A 27,901-nucleotide genomic window follows, 5' to 3' on the forward strand; every position below is an offset into this window, starting at 1 on the left:
AAAATGATGCCCTTTTCATCCCAAAAAAACAGTTGCCAAGTTGTTTCTACTCGAGTACAAAGATTGCTTAAACTTTTTCAGTTTTGGGGAACTTGAATGGTGCCACTGCATTGACTGTTGTTTCGATTTTGCATTAGTGTATGATATCCACATCTCATCGTCCGTAACAATGTGGGAAAACAAATCATCTCCAGCTTGTTGATAGCATTACAAAAACGCTCATGCACTGCACAATCTTTGCTCTTTGTGTTGGTCAGTGAGCATTTTCAGTACCCACTTGCACACAATTTGTGATATCTGAGCTTTTCTGTGACAATCGTGAAGATAGAGGTACATCCAACATGTGGAAATTCATCAGTCAAGCACTAATCGTCAATTGCCGATCACACTGTAATTTTCTGTTCATTTGTTCAACGATTTCATCAGTCTGAATACTGGGCCTACCACTCCACTCTTCGTCTTGCCCATTTGTACAGCCAATTTTAAAGTCTCGACACCATTGATAGCCTTTTCTTTACCCATTACTGTAGGTCCATACATTAGTCACAACTCTTGATGAATTTCAGCAGCTGGAAGACCCTTTGGCACACAAAAATCGAATCACAGCACGCACTTCACAACTGGCGAGAGAAACAATTGTCACGGACATTCCAATCTGCATTCACCAGCAGGCAAATGACAACTGAATCAAAACAACTACTACAGTAAATAGCCAATAGGTGGTGGCCCTTCATGCATGAAACTGTGTTCAGACCCACTAATATTTAAACATAAGCCAACGACCCATACTTTATGGAATGTGTTTTGTAATTCTTTCCAAGAGTTTGAAATATAAATAAAAAAAAATAAAGCAAAGGAAAATAAAATAAAAAACAAAGAACTGTGGTTTTTTTAGAGTTAGTTAATAAAATTGTGATACAATATTAGCAAACTCAGATGTAATGTCGAGATGTATTACATCCAAGGATACATGTTGCCGTAAATGGCAACATAACCAGTATGTTGCCATTTAAATCAATTGAACTTAGATTTGATTCTTGGTATTTTTCACCTACCTATTGAAAAACATTATATATTCAAAACATTAATTTTCAGAGTATCTTGCTTCCATGAGTCACACCAGAAAGTCAGTGGTGTCAAAAGTAATTTAGGTTTGCCCTATTGCCTTTCATAGGCTCCCGAGCCTTTTCACTTAAATAATTTAATTTATGATATTCAAATTAGTTTTTCTAAAACTGTTTTCTTTCTGGAAGACAGAAAATTGAATAGTACCGAAATTGATCCTTCTTAGTATGTGATCATCTTTGTGAACAATTTGTGAGCATCTTCAACACAAATTTAAATTTGGCAAAAGTTTTCATTAAATTTAGTACATGTAAAATCAAAAGTTTTAGTTATATAATACCTCATATCCTTTCATTTAATATAAAACTAACACAAAGCAAATAAGTTCATTGCCAAATTAGCTGTATAAGTACAGCATTTTCACAGATCATTAAATTCTCCGTATATATCTGTAGTGTGTACACAAAATGAAACTGTGTTTATAATGATGTAAGTTTCAGCCAAAAAGTAGAAACCATTTGGTTGTAATAAATTTAAAACATGTAATAATAAGAATATTTATTTACAACCAACTTTGTTCATTTCTTTATATAGTCAAAATTTATGTTTAAACACTAATCATATTGTGTTCCCGGTTTTTTTATCCCACCATTATAGAAATCTACCTGTAGTTCGTCAGCTATATAGTAACAGTTCATTGTGACAACTTAGGACTAATTGACTTTTCTTCAGTGGTGGGACGTCACTAACTTTTTTTACATTTTTAATAATCCTAAAATAAATTGTACTTAATTATGAAATCATTGAGATTGATGGTGTCTCTTGTAATTTATTTATACTATAAGTAGGAAGATCTAGTAGTTTATTTCTAGTAGAAATAAACTACTAGATCTGCCTGATAAAGCCTGTACGACTTAGTACAGTCTCTTGACTGCAGCTCACGATCAAAGAAATATCATATTTTTGACTGTACATGTGATAGTTGTAAGTATATAATCTTTTCTTATTTTATTTAATACATTTATTAATTTAACATAAGAGAATGTAAAAATATTGGCATACAATTAATTTACCATTCTCATCTAAATGTTGATTTTAGGTTATTAGTTTTAATAATATAAATTTTAAGTCCCAGTTTCAACTGGGAACAGTTTCTTTGAAACTGAATCTTCTGTTATTTGAATAGAATATTAAGAGCAATTATTAGTAGAAGATATTTTTTTAATTATTTCATTACATTATGCCTTCTTAAGGTAGGTGCATGAAATTATTATATTCCTTTTTCAGCAATGATATATTATTATTTTGTAGATGCCTGCAAGCATGTGTGTGTGTGTGTGTGTGTGTTTGTGTACAAAGTGGCTTGAAATTGTACAGAAATCTCTTGGAAGATGATTCTATAGCCAAAAATAAGAAAAAAATTTCATATAAACATAGGTGAGAAAACAATTCATTAGCAAATTTCTGCTCACAAAAGCCTCTTCTTTCTGCTCCCTCTGTGAAATTTAACCATATTAAAATTCTTGGGGGACAAATTGAGGGATAAATTTGATGCTTCCTTATGATTTTTGATGTAAAAAATTGAATAAAAATGGTCCCAAATATCTATTTCGCTTAGGTTTTAAGAAAAATAGCATAAACACGAAAAAGTTTTGTTGGAAAATACACTTTTTTAGATTTGAGATAAAATAACTTTGTTAATTTACCAGTAAACAAATAAAAATTTCTAGTTTACTTTGTAGAAAATCTAATTCTAAGAATACTGTTGTAAATAATGTTGTTAAAATTAAACACAAATTTGCACCCAAAATCATTTCAATTTTTCAATTTAGTTTGTTTGATTTGTTTCTAATTAAATTTGAATAATTTTGTTAAATGGATAATAAACACAACTTTTAAACGATACTTGTAAAAAAGTTAATTCTGATCAAAATAGTATAAGTTGAATAAACCAAAGGAAAGTTAGAAAAATTTGAATTTTATTTAGAAACAGTCTACTAGACATAAGTGAATTATACATACCAGTTTATAATAAATGTTAAAAAATTAGCTCTCCATTTTCAACAAATTTCTTGGCATGCTTCTGTACTCTTTTCTTGGTTTTTTTTAATTATTTAGGGCTTTCCTTAACTTGTTCAGCCACATCCGTAATGTGGGAAATTAATTCCTCCAAGAATGTATTTTTGTTTTGTATACAATATTTTTCATCCATGCCTTGATGCAAAGATCTAAAAATGTTAGATCTGGCAATCTTGGTGGTCAGGAATGTGAACCTCCACGACCAATCTGTTTCTCAGGGAAACGATGATTTCAGTGAGTGGGAACAACATAAAAGATGACTGGGAAGTGTGCCATTGTGCTGGAAGTGTACTTTTGCATCCCAGCGCTAGAGGAACATTTTCAAGTGGCTGCGGCAATTCTTGAAAAAAATGCTAGTAGATCTAGACAATTATACTTGTAGAGCTATCAATTTGTATTCCATCGGAAATACAATACACTTGCAGAACTCCAAGTGAAACAGACCATCTCCTGAGTCTACATGTTGAACTGGCTGTTTATTATAAGGATAAAACTTGTTTTGTTCAAGTGTCTTCCAAACCATCGAATGTGAAACTCCGATCCACTAAAAAGATATCATGTGTTGACGCTTGGACCTTGCTGAACTGCATCATTAATAAGTTTATTAATAACAGTGTCATGTTGGACAGGTCATTCTTACCTAGTACAAATACTAGATAGTCATCCTGTTTTACGAAGATTGCAAAAAGTCACGTCAATTGTTTTGGGATCTGGAAACCTGCGATGTGAAAAATGTTTTTCATATTCTATTGCAGCCACTGTAGCATTACCATTATCATACCCAAAATGAAACCATATCAGCTATTCCTATGTTGTAAATAAGAACATTATTACTTCAATGGCAAACCGATCATGTTGAAACTAAAATTCACAGAAAATATTTGCTAACAACAGCACCAATCATAGAACCCAATATACTTAACATACTTTACAGAATGATTTAAACACTAATACAGTTTTATGCATTCTTGTTATTTTATTGCCAGCTTTGAAGTAATAATTTATTGTATTTCTGTCATAACAAAAAAATTATTATCTAAGTAATTTTTATTTTATAATTGTTGTGAAATTTACAGTATTTTTTTTTAATTTTTAACTGTAAATTTTGTTTTTACAAATTATCTTCATCACCAAAAAAAAAAAAAAATTAGTTTTTTTTTACATTAAATAAGTACTTTTTCTGACAAGTGTAGTACTGTTTCTAAATAAAATTCAAATATTTCAAACTTTTCTTTGTTTTATTAATCTTATCTTACACCATTTTGTTCAGAATTAAATTCTCTATAAGTATTGTTTAAAATTTGTATGTGTTTATTTCCCATTTAACAAAGTTATTGTACACCAAACAAACAATTGGTTTGGTTTTCACCAATTTATTGGTTTTCACCCCTAGATTTCTCAAAAAATACTGCAGATACAGTTTTGAGACCTATTTTTTTGATTTTTCAGGACAAAGATCATAAGAGATTATTAATTCTGCCCCTTAATTAATGTAATGTCCTAAAAATTTCAGTATAACCTCATTTCACTGGAATAACTGAAATCCAAGCAAAATCTTTCACTAGCTGTAACTTGCTAATGAAGCATTTAAAGACATATGTTTATTAGAACTTTTTTCATTACTTTCATGAGTAGAATAGGTTATGAAAGCTCTAGGAGAACTTCGTGATACACCTTGTATGTAAATATATATATACTGTTTAACTATTAAATTACTATTTTAACTATTATTATTTTTGATTATAATAGACTTACTTGTTTTATATTTTCATCTCCTCTGTTTGATTTAGTTGAAAATGATATTGCATGTTGAGTGAGTAATAATTTTTTTTTATCAGCCATTAACTTATTATGCACCAATTCATTTCTATTCTTCTTAATCTTTTAACAAAACATATCTGTTAAATCCTGCTTCCTCAATTACTTCTTTTGAATATCTACTCCTTACAAGGAATTTCTTTTAATTCTTTCTGCATTTTATTTTAGAAAATTAATTTTCTGTTTCAAAGCACTGTACTATTTATCACCTTTCTTTTGGTAGACATATTTTTACTTTGTAACCCTACTATCAAAATAACATCATTTTTGAATTAATAATACAATAATTTTGTTTTCCTTCCTTCATAACAATTTCCAATTGTATTACATTTCATTATATTATCTTTCTTTTAAACTTCTTTACTTCCAAATTGAATTTCTCCCACAGAAAAGTTAGTAACATTCCTTCTTCTCATGCTTAGTTTCAATTAAAAAAACAGTATCATCTAGTACTTGTTTTTACTTTTTTCTTATGATCATTACTCAGGACTCAAATTTCTCAATCCAGCAATTCCTATTTGCAGAAGGAACTGTTAATGGTATTACCAGTAGTTCTGTGCAGGTGCTAAGAGTACCTGCAATATTAAATTACTTAGCAGTCTATATTGTTTCAATAAAAAAAAGGATAAGATTACATCTTTGTCTAATCATTGTCTGTGTTGTTACTTGGCATTCCACATATTTTATTATTGGTGTTTAATTCAGGAACAAATTGTAAATAATCCTTCTCTTTACATAGCTGTTATAATTTTCCCTTCTGATAGGTAATGTACTTACAATTACTACTTTTTCTTGAAATCTTAAATATTCTGTTCCATTCCACACTATCAACTTGGTTTTCTTTTGCAAGATTTACAGACGTCATTGCGTACATTTGTTTTTCTTCAATCTTCCTTCTAAACAATTAATCTGAAGACTAAACTTACTTGAATTTAGTAGTCCTTCTTACTATTCTGTAATCAATTAGGTAATATCATACATTCTCTTGCCCTTAACAATGTATATGGTTTTATAAAAGGTAGTTCACTAAATCAGTTAATCAGCATGACAAAATGTGGTGTAAATTTACTTATTTAGAAAAACTTATTTAGTCTTTAATTTTAAGTTTTCACAGAATTCGAAAACATCAGTCCTCATTTATTTTTTTAACTAACCCTACACTCCCCATTCAAAAGAAATTTTTCTTCCTTTACATGTAGAAATTTCTCTTCCTTCATGTAGTCTCATTCACGTCTATTATTAATTTCTAATCACCGTTATGTATATTTATTTGATTATTATACATTATTTTTTTAATATATTTTTTAAACATTTTCTGAAAAGGTTAGTATTTAAACCAATATTACATTAATTGAACTTGGTTTTGAATATGTCCTGACAATGAAAATTCATTCACATCATTTGTTGTAGTAGTAATCTATTTCTTTTACTTTCTTTTTCATTGTTATTCCATTTTTCATTTCCATATGAAATTTTTAGCAAAAAATACATAAGGTAAATCAGATTAAGATTAATTACTTTTTATTTTCCTTCTTGTTCTTTTATGTACCCTGTTCTGTTCTTCTGTCCACTCCTTGCTGACTAATTCTTACAGTGCTTAATCTTAGTGGTTACATTACTCATTGTAAATTACCTTGCCTAACTCTTATTTTAATTTATAAAATAAATTCTCAGACTTGAAAAATATTCTATCATTAGTTTATCTTTAGATAACCAGGCTTTAATTAAAAATCAAAATTTGGAAAACTATCTTTATTCAAATTACATAATTTTTACTGTGTTGCTGAAAATATATACTTAAGTAATTGATTGTTTTGTAGTTATTAGTTTATAGAGTTTATATTTTTTAATAATTAAAACTAAAGAAGACAGTGGTTAGTTGTTCTTGCTTTTTGTAACAAGATCATGTAAGTATGGTGTTTACCATGTGGTTTTTTTATTGAAATTAATAATAGCACTATTGTTGTGGAATGTATCACGGCTCTCTTTGATGATCTCTATGCATGCCGTTTATTTATTTTTTTAATTTAGTATAATTTTGTAAGGTTATCAGATTTAATCCAGGAACTTAAAAAGATATGTTTGCAGATTAAAAACATAATGACTACCAATCCTCCTGAATTTAATGACTGCTTAATATATACTAAAGCTTTAAACTTATATAATAACGCTTTCATTATTATTATGTTGTGGTTTAATTTGAATGTGATAGAAAACGCATGATGATATTTTTTTATGTTAGTGTGCATCTGCCTTTCTTAAAAAATGTTTTAATAATAGTTATTTTTGCTGGTTAGTGCTGTTAGAGTTACTGTATGAATTTTCTTTAAGATAGTTTGATATTCTTTTTTTTTGTTTAACAAAATTATTCAAAAATAATCTTTTGGCTACTGAAAGGCAGCTTCATTTATTACAGTTTTGTAACTAACTGGAAAGAATATAATATATTTTTGGTAATAAAAGCCTGTTCTTTTTATATGGTTTTATTTTTTTATTAAATACTAGTTTAATAAAAAAAAAAGTTTATTATTTATGTTTGCAGAAAATTGCAGGAAACATGGTTTTTTTATTTTTATGTTTGCATTTTTCTGATCTCTGTAGCTCTGACAAAACAAATGTGTAAAATTATGTAGTGAACATTAGTTAAAATATGAGCCTTTATTTCCCCCCTTATAAAATTGTAAATTGTTTCAGTGATTAATTAAAAATTATTTTTGGCCAGTAGTAAATTGTTCTATAAAAAGAATTCAAAAATGTGTTTCTTATAAAATTAGAATCATGATATAAGAAACTAAAAAATATATTTTTTTAGTATTCTGTTAAATATTCATATTAGGAAGAGACAAAGTATATTTACTTTTATGTAAACTAGTCTTTTAAAATAGATTAGTAATAATCAGTTATCATTTAGAACAATAATTAAATTGTTCTAATCAGTATATAATAATGCATTGTGTGATCATGCTAGGAATGGATAACTACACTACACTGGTCAGAAAAGGAAGTGGTTAGCATTTTTTGGACGGATTAACAGAAACCATGGTTAAACCTTGATCCAGCATCACTAAATACACACAGTTAATTATAAAATAAAAAGTAAAATTTGTTAAACTTATATTAACAATTTGAATTTATATAGAATAATTACAAAAAAGTGCAACTCAGAAAGCTTTTTGAATATTATCTGAGCACATATTTATTTATGCATGTGTTAAATGGAGATGCAGAAAATTCATGTTTTTCTTTTATTACATTTTAATTAGTACTATTTAAAAAATTATAAATAGAATAATATTGTTTCTGTAAAATAAAATTAATGGTTTTTTAAATAAATTGGTGGAAAGATCTTTTAAATGGTTTAGATATTTATTAACAATGACTACAGAAGCATAATAAGATTCTTGTAAACTGAAGTATTGTACTAACATACACAAAAGTAGTTATGTTTGGTTTGATATAGGTAGATTTTTTTGTGTATTTTTTATATGAACAAGTGATTTCTTTTTTAAACAAAGATTGCTTATTCATATAAACACATGTATAAGTTAACATTTTTAATTTACTAATTATCCATCTACACGATTTATACTTGTGGGTACTAAACAATAATCTTGCATATTTTTGTTTACTGACTTTTAATTATCTTCTCTTAAGTCCATCTAACTTTTTAAGGAACTAACATATACTATACTATACTGATACTATACTTCAGACATGAATATTAATATTATTATACAAAATTTATATTTAATAATGAAGGTGCTTAAAAGTTTATTAATACATTTCTAAGCAAAACACTAAATGGTTTGTGTTTGTTCCAAACAAAATCAGTTTAATTATCGCATGGGATTGCCATGCTGCAAAATGTCTAATTGTTTCATTATGAATAACAGAAACACTATCATTGTCATTAATTTGAATTTTACACATGTAGTGAGCAGTGTTACACCTGTATACACTTGTTTTTTCTATGTTTAAAGTCTGATAATTACTGGTGAATAATTGTTTAAATTGCTGATGTAAAATTTTTAATGCATTTTAAATATTTGCCTTTGGACATATATTACCTTCTGCAATGAGGGTAAATACATTGCTTGCAAAAATATAATAGCTTAATATTCAATTTAATAACTAGAAAATTATTAAGATAACATATTATCAATGATAAAGTGTTCTCTAACACCAAAAATTAAAACTGGTGTTTAAGTTAAATATACTTTTAGTATTAGCAAAAGTTAGAGTTACTATAGTTTTATTATCAGACTGTTTGCTGTAATATTTTTATTTAGATAATTAAAAGTAAAATTCATTGGAAATGCTAACATAATAATAATGCTGTTATTATTATTTAATAATACCATTAACATAAACATTTTCATTATAACTTTATATATTTCTGTATAGAATTATGTTATTTGGATTAATTTTCTTTTGATCAGTGAGCCTTGATAAATAAGCAAAACAAGACTTACAACACTTTAACAAGATTCTAATTTTAGCTACTTTAAACATTTAACCAGCACTTAAAATATTAAAAATATAACAAAAAATTTATTTGCAAATAAATATTAAATTTTCATGTAAGCATCAACTGAATACTAATAACTCTGTACTAATAAAAAGTAGTAGTTATTTTATGCAGTAAAACAAAATAATAAGAAATTAATTGTGCTTCCATAAATCTAGTTATTAGTTTTTAATGTTTTTATTATTAGAAGTGACTGTCATTCATGAGCAGACTATGCCATTATAACATTAACTACAAATTTCTGATTTAATTAATTTCATTTGTTCCTTTCAACAACACACCCAATTTGATAAATAGTAATATTGAATTTCTAGTTAAAATCTGACAATAGTAAAACTTTTCATGATTTTCAAAAACTTATTTAAATAAAATGCGACCGATTGAGATTATACTTTTTTAAAACATCACAGTCAATGAAAGAATTACTGAAATAAACTGACATTTGATGAGGTAAAAATTAAATTGCAATTTTAATTTATGTTTGCTACATATTTAAACATTTTTTTCAATGTTTAAGAACATAGAGGAAATTGTATATACCAAAAAAGGGGTGAAAAACAGAATATTTCTTGTCATTTTTAGGAAATGTGTGCATTATATTTTTTTCTATTAATTATGAAGTTATAACTCATTAAAATGCCTTCTTTCATTAGCTAAATTTTGGTCTAGTGTTACAGTGTTGAAATATTTCTTCACATTGTAATCATTTTTGGTTAATCATTCTAAAAACCAATCAACCAAATGATTTATTATTCATGATATGACATATATCACAAAAGTCATTTAAGATGAAATTCTAAATATCTAATCATTTTATATAGTATATACATGCTTATATAAAAGTATACTTTTTATATATATATATATATATATATAATAAGTATTAAATGAATATATTAGTGTATCTTATATAGAATAAAAACAAATGTTATTTTAAATGATCCAGATTCAAAGTGTAAATAAAATTACCATGAAATCATCTAAACCACTCATACCTCATGAGATAAATTTACATCAATATGTCAAGAGATAGAAATTGCATGAGTCTTAAACCAATCAGACCGATATCCTGTCTCTTGAAAAAATTCTAGGGAAGGGTTGACTGTTTAATGTTCTTATGGTAGGAAGCTTTCACAAAAGAATTGCTAAATTTAAAAATCTCAAAAGCTCTTAGATATTGTTTTCCTATCAATGACTTCATTGTTTGTAATTCATAATATTGTTTATGATATTATATTTATGTTGTTTATAAATTTGTAAATATGTATATATAAATATATACACAAGGTTTTTCTAAAATGGTGAACTGACTATACTTTATCGGATTCTATTTGTAAAACTAAACAAAAAATATCCTTAGGAAAAATGGTAATTTCGCCTTCGTTCTCCCCCCCCCCCCCCACCAGTTACTGCTACTTTTTTATTTTTATATAAAAATTTGTACATCAAGTCTGAATTGAGGAATCACATTAATATTTGGTAAGCATCTTTGTAATAAAATTTTTAAATTAGCAAAAAATCAAGATTTAAATACCTTCAAAAATTGCAAAATGGCCGCACATTTTTATTTTTTAATCTGTTATATCTCCAAAATATAAGTTTTATTAAAATATATGTTATTGGTAAAATATTAAGCCTTTTATTTTGAACAAAATTACATTTTTTTTTTTTTAAATTGGTTAACAAATAACCAAGTTGTGACAGAAAATTGTTGTAATTTTGTGTCTTTTTCATGTCCTCCACTTTACGTTTTATTCAAGTAAGTACTAATTGTTTTTATTTCTTGTTAATTCTAGTATTGTAAATTAGTATCAAATTAAGTTATAATTTTCTCACAATAAAATTTAATATTACATAATAATAAAACAATTGTTATTAATTTTTCACTTTTGAATAATTTTACCCAGCGATTATTACTGCTGATCATGTTAACAGTATAAAAATGAAGCTTCTTTCAACAGGAATGGTGTTGAAAATTATCACAACCAGGATATCTGGAGTGACAAGAGTCCTCATGGTACCTTCCAAAGTAACCATCATAGCCATCAACAAAGATTTTCCCCGAACATATGGGCAGGTATTTTTATTGACTATGTTTTAGGTCCTGTCATTCTACCAAATAATTTAAATGGAGAAAATTATGTTGCTCATTTGACTGAAAAGTTTCCTCATTTTTTGGAAGACCTACCTCTACAATTAAGAGGGAATATGTGGTTTCACCACGATGGAGCTCCAGCACATTTTAGTCAGTCGGTATCAGATTCCCTGCATGAAACTTTCCATGAAAAATGGATTGGCCACAGTGGGCCAGTGCCCGATCACCTAACTTAAACCCTCTTGACTTCTACCGGTGGGGACTTTTGAAACATATTGTTTATTCAACTCCAATACCCAACATTGAGGATCTTCAACAAAGGATCCAAAATCTATTTCAAGAAATTAGAAATACTCCCGGAATTTTTGAACAGTTAAGACAATTTCTTGGAAAAAGACTGGAGACTTGTGTAATTTCTAATGGTGGACCCTTTGAACATCTCTTATAACTTTTAACAATTGTTAACTGTTAATTTAAAAAAAGTATATCTAATGTTCTACAATTAACATAAGATTATCACAGGTAGTTGTTTTATTTTTTTAATTATTAGATCTATTAGTGTGATAAAATTATTACTTAATTTGATATTAATTTACAATACTAGAATTTACAATAAATGAAAACAATTAATATTTAATCGAATTGAACATAAAGTGGAGGTCATGAAAACAGACACAAAATTACATCAATTTTCTGCCATAACTTGACTATTTGTTAACCTATTTTAAATAATAAAATGTAATTTTGTTCAAAATAAAAGGCTTAATATTTTACCAATAACATAAATTTTGATAAAACTTATATTTATTGAGATATAACAGATTAAAAAATAAACATGGCCACCATTTTGTAATTTTCAAAGATATTAAATCCTCTTTTTTTGGAAATTTTAAAACTTTATTACAAAGATGCTTACCAAATATTAATGTGATTCCTCTATTCAAACTGGATGTACAAATCTTTATATAAAAATAACAAAATGGTGGATAGGGGGAAGAACAAAGGAGAAATTGCCATTTTCCTAAGGATTAAGGATGTTTTTTGTTTAGTTTTACAAGTAAGTACTACTTTAGTAGTAGTAGTAGTAGTAATACAAGTAATCCAAAAAAATATAGCCAGCCCACTATTTTAGAAACACTGTATATTTATTTATTTACGCTAAGTATGTACAAATAATGACAGCTTAACTAATTTTGAAATGGATATCTAGTTTAAGGTTTTAAGTAAATTTTTTTATAAATGGTTTTTGAATATTTTCATGTTTTCCAATTTAAATAAATAACATTTCAAGATTCTTTTATATTTGTTTTTGATAAGTAAAGTTATCAAGTAAAATTAATTAAACAGAATTACCATTTTTATGATTAACTGAACCAAATTTAATATTTTCAAAAATAACAGATATAGTCATAGCTACATGATTTGTTGTTAATGTTGTCATTTTATTCAATACAGATTCACTTGTCAATATTATTCTTTTTCACATTGTATTTCTACTGTTTTTTTTTTCAATACAGAAATTATGATATTCATCTTCCTATGTCTTTTATCCTAAGTAGTTTTTTATTTGGCCTTCTCTCAAATTATTGATAAGAGATAAAATCTGGAGATTATAAGGCACAGGTTCATCAGTGTTTGGTTGTGATGGAAGAAAACTAATTCAAGTAGATTAGTGAAATTTCATAAAATACATTCAAGTATTATGAGGGGGCTAATGATCTTTGAAATTAAATAACCATATTTCATTTATTCATAATTATACTGCTTGTTAACAGGATATTACACCTGTTATATTTTGGCAATTGTCCTTACCTAGTCTCAGGCTCTTAAATCATTATTTTAATTAGACCTTTACAATTAAAGTTCCAGAATTGCAGTAACTCAAATCTTTTTATAAATAATTTTATCTATAAATTAATTTAATTAGAATTTAATATATTACAGTTACTTCTGACAACTTTTATTCAACAATTCTATAAAGATTCCTCAGATGAAATTTGTTCTATCATTAAAAATTTTGTGTTCTGTAGTTTACCCTGTAATTAGCTATAACATCAACCATTTTTTAACTACTGATCAGTTGTCTTGAAAAGCTCAATACTCAGTTAGTTATAAGTTACTCAAGGCTCTTGAACTTAGTGACTCAGTTTACCTTATTGATTGACTATGTTGAATTCACATATTTTTAACTGAAGAGAGCCATTCCCTCTTTGTTTACTATGCAGCAGTGTCACTGAAATAGATTTATTAATTTACAGTAGAATCACTAATGAACAGCTGAACTAACTGTTAGAATCAGCATTCAATTTTTTACTCACTTTAATACTGACATCACTGCTATCTGTCCAAACTTAGTGACATTTAAAATAAAACTATTTTATGAATATTTTTTAAAAAATAAAAAATTTACCTAACCATTTTTTTAATGGAGAAATTTAAAAAGTCCGGTAAGAAAATGCCAATACTGAAAGAAATGATCTTTAAATTTCAGAATATTTAAGGATTGTTAACTGATTACACTATTTAATGAATATCAATACCACTTGATAGATAACAACCAATTGCTTGCCCTAATTTTACTATTTATCTGTTTAAATATATTATTTTATAAGTTAATAAATTTTATTTTTATCTGCTTATGTTAGAGATGTTATTGATGTATCAGAACTTTTAAAGTAAATTTCATGATATCCATAAATGTCTTATCTTTCCAATGAATTACTTTACAACTAAAATATACTCTGTGATGAGTCAAAAGAAAGAACAGATATTTGTGCTTATAAACGAATAACCTATCACAATAAAACAATGTAAAACTTAATTATCTGATCACTGTTGTTTTTATTTTATAATTAACTCCCACAACTAGTATCATAGCTTATATACAGCCACAAACAATCAAATTATAATAATCTGATTGCTCCAGAAGGATAATATGTTTGAGTTGTGTCTCTATAACTTGTAAATATCTTCATTGATTATCATAAAATAGATAGTATTAAAATGAATAAAAAATAGTTATAAATTTTTTAAAGTATTTAACATTTATTATAAATAACATGAAAATATTTGAAAAAATAATTAAAATAAAGTGAAGATTGTTTAATAAATCAGTAGGAAATGGCTACAATAGCCTAGCCAGTCCCGTTTCCTATATTCAGTTACATTTAGCTTCTTCTTGTTTTCTCTAATTCTCCTTAATATTTCTTCAGTTTTTACATGGTCTTGTCATTTGACTTTTATCATTCTGCACCACACCCACATCTCAAAAGCCTCAATTCGTTTTCTGTCAACAAGCTTTTCTCATCGTCCACATTTCAGCTCCCTAGAGCATCACACTCCAAATAAAACATTTCATTAATCTCTTCTTTATCCTAAAATTTACTTTCCACACAGCAGTCTTCCCTTCTTAGTAGATGGCTGCTTACTTCTTGATAGTCTTGTTTTAATTTCTACTGTGCAAGTCTTGTTATCAGTTATAAAGCTCCCTAAGTACTGAAATTTCTTCATCTGCTCTAAAACTTCATTTCCTATTTTAATCTCAATCCTCTCCTCTTTTCTACCTAATACCATACATACATTTTGTCTTATTTTGGTTATCCTGATACCCTTACTTTCACAAGCTTCATTTAAGTCATCAAGTACTTCATTCAGTTTACTTGAACTCTCCACCATGACATCAGCAAAACAAATACCTTCTATTTTTCTTCCTCCGATCTTTATTCCTCTTTTCCCATTCAGATAGCATTTAATTATGTATCTTACAGATACATACTAAACAGTGTTGGTGATATGTAGCATCCTTGCCTCACTCCCCTACCAATCCCTGTCTTCCTGACATTTCGTCTCTTATCCTCACTTGTTCCTCTGGTTTCTTTCTGATCCCTTTTTCTCCATTATCTACTACGTGGGTAAAGGACTTACCCTGTTAGATTTTCTATGTTAAGGAAGCCATGACCTGAAAGCCCAGTGCGTCCAGTATCTAGTAAAGGGAGCTGACTAGAACTATATTTCTTGTTCATTGCACAACAGTTGTTAAGGCTGCACAACAAGCCTAATGCCTTAAGTACCTGTTAAGTAAAACTGAGCCTCCTAAACTGTCTCTCCCAATAACAAATAACACAGTAGTATATTATTTTAATACATTTTTTTATTGTTCATGACTGACTGTATCATTATGTACTGTAAGTGGAATGATTATGAAAATAATTAAGAATTAAAAAAAAATGTTGATTTCATTTTACGATTTATCAAAATGATAAATATTAAGACTAAAGCTGTAATCTTTCTGTATTTTTACTGTATAAAGCTGTAATCTTTCTGTATTTTTACTGTATAAAGCTGTAATCTTTCTGTATTTTTACTGTTTACACAGTAGTAATTTTTTATTAATTTTCCCAAGACAAAAAAAAAGAGGAGGTGTTTTAATAGATCCTATCTTCCAAACAACTAATTTTTCTATTGAAAAACTTTGTTTTGTGAATAAGATCTTTCTGTTAGGCCATATTCTCTGAGTAAGTTCATTTAAATGATCCAAAATGCCTATAATTGCATTTCACCATTTTTAAACATAATTATGAGTACTTTGTTATTAATGAACTTTTGGAAAGTTAAAAACCCTTATGTAATATGTGTTCTTTTTTTATCTTTTTTACATCCATTATTAAATGCATTAATTTTGCAGGACTATTGTAGTGTCAATGTATAACTATCTTATTCTTGTTATTATTAATGTTATCCTTTTTTATTTTATTGTTTTATGTGGAAATCTCATAGTAGAATATTTTGTAATCTTTTGAACACTTACATAGTATCTTAAAAAAAATCTGTACAAAATATATAATTTAATCTGGTCAATTATTACATTTTTTTTTATTAATTGAAAATTTTTATTTTACTCCTGTAACATTATTTAATAAAATTTTATCGTACCATATTACTATTATATTCCATGTAATAAAATATTTGTTATTTTCTTTCTGTATAGCTCCTTTGTTTTACAAATTGGTAGAACTTTTAATTGAATTATAACGTTAGATTATATTGTTATATTTAATATTTTAATGATGTATTTTTTTAAATTAAAATCTTTTTTACATTTCAGTTGTCGGGAAGAATTGTAAAGCTATTAATACTACTATCCTGAATCCAACTGTTCACCTGCTTGGTGATGATGCAGCTTGTATCGCATATGTTCGACTGACACAGTATATGGACAAGTAGGTTTCCTTTTTAAAAAATATAATTTATTTTAAGTGCTATGAAAATTTTAGTATATGGTTCTCTTTTTCCAATCTATTAGTTGTAATAAATTCTGTAAAAGTTTTTTTGTATATTAATTTTTTTTTAGTGTGATGTATATTTTACAAAATTTTCACTATTTTTACTCATTTTTCATTACAGACTGTTATAAGAAAATTTGTTTATTATTCATTGATTAATGTATTAAATGATTGTAACCATATTTAATCAGCTTAATAGCGATGCAGGGTAACAGTATCTAAAAGAAACATCACAAGTTCATTCATCTTGCTTTTTTCGTAGAAAGTAAGAGAGTGGCCCTCTGTGTAAGCAAGATATACACAATAAGTATAATCCTTTCAATAATAATAATTTTCTTGTTACGTATTTTTCTTCTTTTTTTGTAATATCTTTTTTATTGATTAAAGCATTTACAAATTATACTTGATCTGATGAAATCCATAACCCATGAAAACTGGTAAAATACTAAAAATAGTTTAAAATTGTTAAGAAAAAACTCTTTTCTCTTTCCTTTTAAATAAATTTGCAACAACAAAAGCACTAACAAAGAAGAATAAAAACATGCTACAAAAAGGCAAGGATCCTTTCATGACAGAATATTGTTTACGTAGGGAAAAAAGATACATCTGGAGTGACTCCCTATATATTAATAATTTCCATAGTTTTAAGAAATGAGTTCTGCCATCTTACATTTGTAAGATGGCAGAACTCATGATGTAATACTTTTCTTAAAAATCCATATTTAATTTCACATTTCTCCTAAATTTTTGTATTTCTTGTTTATTACTAATTTATAAATTTGTATTCTCTATTACAGTGAAACATTTTACAACAGTTTTTTACTGATATGATAATTATCTGTAGGTAAGATGAAAGATAAGCTCAGAATCACGAAAAGAGAATTATAAAAGTTTGATTTCCGATAATGAATGAATAATCGTCACAAAAAAAATGTGTCTAAATCTGTCCTGTTTAAGTGGTCTGGGATTGCTGTAGGATATTCTACAAAGGGTCCAAATGTTTGTATGTAATCATTCATGTCAGCAATCTTTAAAACTGATTTAATAAAAGAATGATTCTTTAATGGCAGTTAGAGCATAGTTTCTGTTATGATCATTATAGTGTAAAAAATTAATAATTTTGATAAATATTCAGTGAATGAATTATCTAAGCTTCTTTTTTATGCTCACTTTTAGTAAAATATACATAATATAAATATATTGTGTGTTCAAAAGTAACAAGAATTTTGAAATTTCGCGGGTTGTATTAGTCTGATTCTCAGGATTTTTGCATTGTTGTATTGGTAAACATGTCTGACAAGTATCTGTACATTTTTAGTCATATTGAATGTTTGTCTGCTGTCAGCTGTCAAAAGGATAACATGTGTTTTGGTTCAATCGGTGATTTTTTATTTGTATAAATAACGGATCAGAGAATTTGTATTAAATTTTGCTATAAGAATGGAATAAAGTGTAGCAATGTTTTAAAAATGTTAAATATTGCTTTTGGTGAGTCTGCTATGAGTAAAACAAGGGTTTACAAGTGTATAAGCATTTCCAAGGAAACCGTGAAGATGTTGAAGATGACAAGTAGTCCCAGATACCCCAGCACATCAACAACAAATGAAAATGGGGAAAAAGTGAAAGAATGATTGCCGAATCACAATCAGAGAAGTCGCTGATGATGTTGGGATATCAATTGCCTCATGTCATGAAATTTTTTCGGATGTTTTGGGTATGAAATATGTGAGCAAAATTTGTTCAAAAATTGTTTAATTTTGAATAAAAACAGCAGCGAATGGAAGTAGCTCAGGAGTCGTTAAATGAAGTCAACAACGATCCAGAATTGCTGAAACATGTCATAACAGGTGATGAATCATGGGTTTATGGATATGATGTCGAAACTAAGGCAGTCGTCCCAGTAGAGGCATTCTGGATCACCAAGACCAAAAGAAGCTCAACAAGTACGGTCAAATTTGAAGGTTATGCTCACCGTGTTCTTCAATTTTAACAGTATAGTGCATCATGAGCTCTTCCCACTAGGTCAAACGATCAACAAGGAGTATTACCTACAAGTTTAACACCGTTTGCATAAAGCAATCCGAAAAAAAACACCTGGATTTGTGGCGAAACAATTCATGGCTTTTGCACCACGATAATGCGCCTGTTCACACTTCATTGCTTGTTTGTCAATTTTTAGCCAAAAACAACACTGTAATGATATCCCAGCTGCCATATTCACCAGATATGGCCCTGTGTGACTTTTTCTATTCCCAAAAATAAAGAGAACCTTAAAGGGCCATAGATGAGAAGGGATTCAATAAAAGTGAATAGCTGAAAGGGCTAAACACTATTCCAAAGATCGAGTTCCAGAAGTGTTTTGGGGATTGGAAAAAGCGCTGGCATAAGTGTATAATGGGGACTATGTTGAAGGGGATAACATTAATGTAAACAAATAATTAAAATTCTTTCCAAATTCTTGTTACTTTTTGAACACACCTTGTATTAAATATAAATATGCATTTACCAGTTTTTTCTTCAAGTGTGCTACTTTTAATATTAAATAAAAATAATCAACAAAATACTAAAATAACATGTTAATATGAAACTTACTAGTTTGTGTAAAAAAAGTTTCAAATCTCATCAGATTCATCATCAATTAAAATGGATGTAATAAGAAGCAATCCAATACATTTCTTACATGCAATAACTAACTATTTCATTTTGAACTAATTTAAGTTAAATAGCCATTTATTAGTATTTATAAAACTATTATAAATTAACGTATAAGTTTGTAAAACTACTAGTCCTTTAAACAAAGATCTTTTGAACATTTAAAAACATACAAAAATAAAAGAAGTTTTCTTATATTGTTTAGTCATTTCAGTGCAGTTAACATTATGATATTGGATGTATAATATCAAATATAAATGTAATCTACAAACAGTAAATTAAATAATAATAATATGAATCATTCTGAAAATTTGGAGAAGTATTACTCTTAATACTATAAATATAAACAAATAGATTTAAATCTTACGAATGAACAAATAAATTTTAAACATGATGAACTATTAAAATTGGCTCACCTGTTTTAATATGAGGCACGGTTCAAAATTAAGGGCCAATGAGTTTAAACAGCTGGCAACATTGACTGGTTTGCCCATGCACAATAGCACATGGGCAAGTGGCAGACCACTTAGCTTTAAGTGGTCTGTTGGGCATGTACCCTCCATATTGCTGTCAGTTTATTGTTGCTTAAATTTGCAAGATAGTATATTAAAATGAGTGCAGTATAACAAATCCCACCAGTTGTGAAGTTGTATCATTGATTAGATTTTTTAATGCAAGAAGACATAATGCAGCTGAAATTGACCGTTGTGTGAAACTTATGGGCGTACCACAATGAGTGAAAGAAAAGTGAGGTAATGGTGATGTGAGTTTAAGGCTGTTCAAATATTCATGGTGAACAAAGAACTGGCAGGACTAGTGTCTGGACTGACACTCTTTTAAAAATGTTGAACATGTGCATCACACATTCAACAAGTGAGAGAAAATCATCACTTTATGATTAGCAATTTTCTCTAGAATTTTCAAAAGTTTCAGAGAAACATTATTGGGAATCATGACTGATGCTCTAGGCCAACGTTTCTCAACCTGGGGTTTAGAAATCTCCTTTCATATCATCGCGACCCCCTGAGGGGGTCATGAAATTAGCCTACAACTTTACCTATAAACAATAATGAAATCATTTTATAAGAAAAAAAATCATTTATTATAAACATTTTACTTATCATTTATAAGTATACCTGTAAAGAAAGTAAATTAATATGATGGTTGCATTTGTTTTTCATCTAAAATTTCTACATATATTGATCAATGTTAGAAACACACAAAAACAAATTGTTTTCAAGTGATTCATATTTTTAGTTTTTAGTGCAACCATATACAAAAACCCTTTTCATAGAAGTAAGATGTGGCAAAAGGAATTAATAGTTTCAATGCTTCTGGGACTAAATTTCCATATTCACATGACAAACAAGCCAAAACTTATCTAAATCTTCAAATGTGAATTGTAGCTGTAACGTTTTATCGGCAGACATTTCAATGAGCTGATTTTGAATTTCAAGTGGTAACTAAGCAGCTGCAACAATGTTTTCATTAAATGGATTCAGTACCCATCTGTGCGAGAAATCATTTTTAACTTCCAGGAAATACTCCACCAACTGAATTTTTAGCTTGTAGAAATGGTTCTTCATGTCTTCAAACAGTGGTGAATAATAGTGTCTTCTTTATCTAAATTTTTCTTAATATAATCAGAAGTGAATGGAAACATATAAAATATTTTGCTTTGAAGGCAAATAATCCAGATATCAAGCTTCTTAACAAAACATGAATTCTGTTTGTCATTAATAAAATGTTTTTACCACGACCTTGTAAATTCACATTCAAGTAGTTTAAATGCAAAAATACATCAAGTAAGCCAGGTGCAACATATATTCATTATTCTGTAAAAACATTGAGGATGATGTATGTTTATCCTAGAAAAATATTATTAATTCATCTTGCTATTCCAGTATCCATGTTAACATTTTCCAATGCAATAACCATCTGACTTCTGTATGGAAAAGAAGAGAATAAAGTTAACCACTTTTACAACTTTACAAAGAATTTGTTTGAGATTTTCTGCCATATTTTCTGTGGCAAGAGCATGTCTATGAAGGAAGCAGTGCATCCATTCTGCCCTTGGTATAAGACAATCTTTTAATGTTTCCAGAAACCCACTGTTCTTTCCTGTTTTATCACCTTTCCAACATCACTACATACTATAATACAGTTTGGCCAATTTATATTACAGTTTTAAATAGCTTCATAAAAAATATCAAAAAGGCATTGTCCTGTTGCATGACTAGGTATTGATTTGCAAATAAATTCATGCTTTCATCAGAGCAGACTTGAAAACAAACAGCACACTGGATTTCCATCCAATTAGGTAAAACCATAATTTAAATAACTGTCATTGTACATTCTTGTTTTTTTTACCAATCTATTCACTGGATGTAGATGGTTCATTTAATTTTTTCACAAATTTATCCATTTTGAGTAAAAATCTAATAGAAAACAAAAAACAGTTATATCGTTTGACTGCACACTAAAAAACTAAATCTGAAAAATTATTATTTTCAGTGAAACTATGCATTTAAAAACTTAAATGAAGGCACCAGACACACACTTTGCATTCAAAACTAAACTGACTTTCTGCAGTCCGTTACGCTTCTTTTGTAGTGCTGAAAGCACGACGTATTCAAACATTTCATATGCATGTTCAAACATGATGCTTGAATATTATGCAAGCAATGTAAATTACAAGGAGCACATGCATATCAAGTTGGAACCTGTAAATTGCTCTTGTTTGTACACTTCATACATGCATGTTCATACCCGTCACTATCAACCCAGTTAAAGAGTTTTAACTACGTTTCATTGGGTTTGGGGGTCACAAAATATTCAGTATTTTTTTTTTTTACTTTTCAGAAATCATGGAGCTAAAAAGATTGAGAATCACTGCTCTTGGCTATTATAAACTGTGTGCACTTTTTTTGGGTGCCAAAAATATTGACAACTACTCACAAAGATCACAGAATGACATCTGCACGTGCTTTTCTTGACCAGTTTAATCATGAGAGAGATTAATTTCTTCACCTATTTCTCTGGTGACAAAACATGGATTTCATACATCATTGCCAAGACGAAACAACAATCTATGCAATGAGTCATTCCAGTTCACCTAAACCAAAAAAATTCAAACCCAGCCTCAGAGGAAAATTCACAGAAACTGTATTCTGGAACCAAAACGGTGTGTCTTTGTTTGATTTCTTAGAATATCCATCACATCACAAGTCTATTGTGAAACACTTTCTAAACTGCTTTATGTCACTGAAAACCAACAACAAGGATGCTGAAATCAGGAATTATTCTTCTTCATAATAACGCATGTCCAACAGAAACGATTCACAAATTTGGACCCCTCCATATAAACCCCAGGGATAATAAAAAATCTAGGGAGATTTTTGATCAATTGTGATCTTTACAATTATGATCTTATGCCCAATAACTGCCATCTCCTTCTGCACCTCAAAATCTGGCTTGCGTTTCTACAATTTGAGGAAAGTGAAGATTAAAAATCTTGGTGCAAAATGCAAAAGTGGCTACAGTCCCAGGTGGCAGAATTTTATGCGTTGGATCTGAAGAAACTTGTTTCATGATATCAGAAGTGTTTAGAATGAAATGGTGATTACGTAAAAAAATAATAATTCTTGCAAGTAAATATTTGAAACCATTAATAAATTGTTTCATCTGTTCTTATTTTGTTTCCGATCAGCCCTTACTTGAACCACACCTCATAGGTGACTTAACTGTAACCAATTTTTTAAATCAGTTGATCACAACAAATATCAATTTTTATTTGTAATGGTAGTAATGCATTTTATGAGATTATATTATTTTATAACTGATGATAAATACATGGATTCAAAAAGCTTTTTTATATAAATTGGTAATTTTTTTTATTAAACCTCTTTTTTTGTGTTGTTTTTGCTATTTGTCCATTCATGTATGTTAAGTGTCATAATCACAGTGATTGTAGGCATAATCAAGTGAAACTAGCATTCATACCAAGTTTACTGTGGATAAACATTTTAAAATAGGATATGAATAAATTAATAGTTAACTTCTTTGGTCAGGGAATAAAGAAACTTCTTGGCGCAAAATATTCATTTTTAACCTAATAATTTTGTTTGGAAATTGTATTTTTAGACATTTAAAAAAAAAATAGACGTTTATTTAAACCAAAGTTGTTGAAAAGTAATTTGATTTTGATTAATGTAATATTGCTAATTTCACATGTTAAAATATTTTTCAGGCAAGGTGTAGCTCATAGTTCACAGTGTGAAGAAACACGAGTCTGGCACAAGAGAGATAACAAATGGCAAAATGTTCACTTCCATCGCTCATCTAATTCTCCACCATTCACTTTTGCGCCTACAGCACATAAATAAACTATTTAAAATGAAAAAGATATAAATAGATTTAAAATAATTGAAATAAGTAAACAACAATAACAAAAGACTTTTTTGCCTCATCTGATTGTCGTTTCTGCTCTCTGGGAATTTTCTTGTCCTTAATCCAAGTATTATTAATCACTAATACCTATAATTCTATTACTACTTCTTGACATATATCTGTCCTGGTGACTTTATTATTATCTCTGTGCACATCCTGTTTTTCAGTGTCCATACTTCTGTGTAAAACGTACTACTTCCTGCTCTTGTTATGTTTGATCTCCATTTCAGTGATAAAATAAATCAGTCAATAAAAAATTGTACTTAATTATATAAAATTTAATGCATGTGATTTATAAATATTTTAGTTAGCGATTATAAATATAAAAATAAATTAATAATAATAATAATAGTATTAATAATTGATAAATAATTTAAAATAGAACATAATATAATTAATGTATACTCTGTAACACTTTCAATGTATTAAGCTTACATTTTTTACTATTATGTAGCATTAATGAATTTTAACTCTCCATCCTTCACTTTTTATAATTATAGTTAAATAATTATGAAGGTATATAGTTAATTTTAGTCCTTAAATACAGACCACTTATTTGAAAGTAAAATCTAGAAATAATTAATCTGTGAAAATTATTCTATATTGTAGTTCCTTTTAAATAATCTATTCACAGTGAGTACCTTAAAAAGGTTATGATATGTTGTATGATTGCTAGGTGTAAGTTGTGCCATAATGTGAGTCATATTGGAAAATTGTTGTGCTAACAATAATTTTGTTTAATTCTTAAGTGTTCTGTATTTTAAAAAGCATTTTATTTCATCATTTTTAATTAACATGATAATCATTAGATCTTTATATTCTGAATAAGTATATAAAGATTTGTATATGAAGGCGCTGTTGTTAAGAGTGAGCTGTCTATTATGTTATGTCTTCTATAAAGAGGTCTGTATTTAATGGTGAAATTACATCAGAATCATAAAACTTGTTAAGGTAGGTTATATTAATTTATTACATTAACTTTGTCATTATTATCATCACTATCATCATTAATATTAACATTTCCTTTTCCTTTCATTTTATTACATTTTCATTTATTAATTTTAGATTAGGTTGTAAATATTTCTACTCTTCATTGTATTGGATAGGTAAAATAAATATTAAATTATTTTTCTTTTTTTTCTGTTGTGTACATCAAATTCTGTTGTGATATATATCAAATTTATTGTGGTGATTAGTTTTTTTTTATTAATCTGATACTCTAAAATAATTACAATTTTTTATTTTTTTTTATTATTTATAAATTAGGCTCATTAACAAATAGTTAAAATTGATCTGGCAGTTAGAGTAAAATACAGAAATACATTATGTCTTAATATATTATAATTAGTCATTTAAATGTAGAATTTTATTTATTTTACCTCATAATTCTTATATTACTATTATCACTATTATTATTTTTATTATTATCACTATTCTTCTTATACTATTATGTATAATTATTTCTGATCTGTTTTAAAATCTAGTCATAAGTTTGATCTCAATAATTTCAGGTCAGATATAAAGTTATTTCATTTTTTAATGTACAGTAGTTTAAATATGTTTGTTTGCTTCATAAGTAATAGTGAAGAATAAATAAATACTTAAAAATTATTTTTGGTTATTTTTATGATTAGACACCTTTTTTCTTATAAATGTTTGTTCAATATACAGAATACTTGGTTACCTTTTCATAGAAATGAAAAAAGAATAACTTGAATAAAGGTAATAAAATATGAATTAATGATTTTTATTCTATTAAAAAAAATTGAATTTGTACAAATAATTAGTAGGTCCCTGAAAGTCATAAAAATTATTGTGTAAGCATCTTTTTGACAAGATCTGTTGGAAATCATGAGTCACTTTACTTTCATTTTGTTTTTATGTCACATTTTATAATTTGCATGACAATTTATTCATAATAATATGTTTTTATTATTATTATATAGTCTGTTTTAAGTGGGCTGGAGAGAAAAATTACAAAAAAAAAATAAATAATATGGAGATCAAACAATAAATGTATTATAATATTGTGTTGCTTTACTACTATATTCAGAAGCTCACTTTTCAATAATTAATTATTAATCAATTAGGGCATTTTTTTAGTAAGAAATATTATTGTTATTATTATGATTACTATTGCATTCATTATAGTATGTAACTTTTTACCCGTGGTTTTCTTTTGGCACTGAATATTACTGATTAATTAAACATATTTATGGTATATAAGAATTTGTAAGTAAGATAATAAAGTATTTAAATATTTATGTTTGAAATGTATGAATTTTATAATTTATAAGTAATTATAAATTTTACTGTATTTTATATATATATATATATATATATATAATGTTATAATAATAATAATGTCTTTATATATAAAAAATTGAGCTTTTTAATGAGTGCAAGAGAGAGATTTATATATTATATAATATACATATAATGGATTAATCTCTTTCTCAGTTTCTGTGTTTTTATATAGGGGTAGTAGCTAAGGCGATCTCAAATCAGCAATTGTATGCATTTATTCAAAATAAAATAAAAAAATTAATATCTTGTACAAAATATTACATCACTCATTATTATTTTTTGTATATTGTTTTTTTTTTCTTTTTTTATGTAAAATTGACATATTTTGTTCTTTAATTTTAACTATTATATATTTTATTTTTTTGTTTTTATTTTTACCTGTACTCAATTCTTTAGAATTGAAAATGAAGCCTTTTTTTATTAGATAAATTTTTTTACTCATATTCTTACAGTAAAAAGGATATTAATGTTTTATAAAATGTGGCGATAATAAAATAAAATACTTCTAAATTGGGCACCTATTACTTTTAACCTGACTTATTTAAGATGCTCTTCCATAGAAATTGAGAGAAAACCAAAGAAAAAAAGTCAGATTTTGTATGGGTATCTTCCCACCACTGGAATTAGAAGTAAAGAAAAACTTTAGTGATACAAATTTTACAAGCGTGTATTCTCTGTTGAATCGTAATGTAGAAGAGCGTAAATATCTATGAAGAGTAATAAAAATTGAATATTTTAGCTGTTTGTTTCTCCCAACTGCCTGATGAGGCAAGGAGAAGAGAAGTTACATTGTGTAGTAGCTTGCCAGCTTTCTTATAATAACTGTTTGTTTTGCTTCTCTGTATGTTGATAAAGTTGGTGTATCCCATTTGTAAGTTTCCTTACAAGAGAATTTCCTTCTCTTCTCTTCACCTCAAGGGGCAAGCACATTTGAGGTTGTTTTTCAATTGCTGTATAATATAAACAACACCTGTTAGTTATTCTTAAAATCTGATTTTTAATTAATTCAACTTTTAATACCACTTAATCATTTCTAGATCCTTAAAAATAGTTCAATTTCACTTAAAAAATCGAAGCGTTTTTCATGAAATAACTATTAATACATATTTATTGTGATTGAAGATATACATAAACGTATAAACTAAACAAATTTAAGCTTGCATTTTCCCACTTCTTTTAAATGTCCATTTCAATTTAGCGTTATTCAAATTTTTGTTTCCATATTCTAAAATAGTGTTTTTATATATGATCTGTATAACTTTTTTTTTTCAGCTGTTATAAAGATAACTCATATGTGTTGTATTAAACTTAATTTTTAAGTTGTATTAAACAATAATTTTTATGCATTAAATCTCTTTACCTTCTATCTCAATATTGCACAATTCAGTCACAGGTAAATAGTTAAATTTTTTTAAAGTTTATTGTATTAAGATCGTTAAAAAACTATATATATATATATATCTGTTCAGTTTACAGAGTAATTGATAATTTTAAACAAGCATAGATAGCTCTAAAAAGAATGTCTTACTAAAAGGTGTCTAAGTTAAGAGGTTTTATTTTATCTGAGATATTTATTGTTTTAACAATTTAAAAAAGTTATTTTTTTAATTTAATATGCTGCATTAT

The 27,901-nt window shown here is 27.4% G+C and overlaps 1 protein-coding gene across 8 annotated transcripts in view; it reads left to right on the plus strand.

The window, feature by feature from the left end:
• CaMKII (Calcium/calmodulin-dependent protein kinase II) overlaps positions 1-25,416 on the plus strand; it is a 724,082-nt gene extending 698,666 nt beyond the window's left edge. For 2 of the 8 annotated variants that reach the window (XM_075360388.1, XM_075360385.1), the window contains 2 exons: positions 16,690-16,804; positions 23,769-25,412. In XM_075360388.1, the coding sequence (XP_075216503.1) occupies positions 16,690-16,804; positions 23,769-23,904 (251 nt within the window). In that variant the 3' untranslated portion in view covers positions 23,905-25,412. Of the gene's footprint in view, positions 1-16,689; positions 16,805-23,768 lie in introns of all 8 variants that reach the window. The other 6 variants (XM_075360391.1, XM_075360387.1, XM_075360384.1 and 3 more) reach the window with 5 other exon arrangements.
• Positions 25,417-27,901: the final 2,485 nt, after the last annotated feature.

The sequence above is a fragment of the Lycorma delicatula genome, chromosome 3 (genome assembly GCF_047948215.1).
Source record: "Lycorma delicatula isolate Av1 chromosome 3, ASM4794821v1, whole genome shotgun sequence".
In the NCBI taxonomy this organism is placed as follows: Eukaryota; Metazoa; Arthropoda; class Insecta; order Hemiptera; family Fulgoridae; genus Lycorma; species Lycorma delicatula.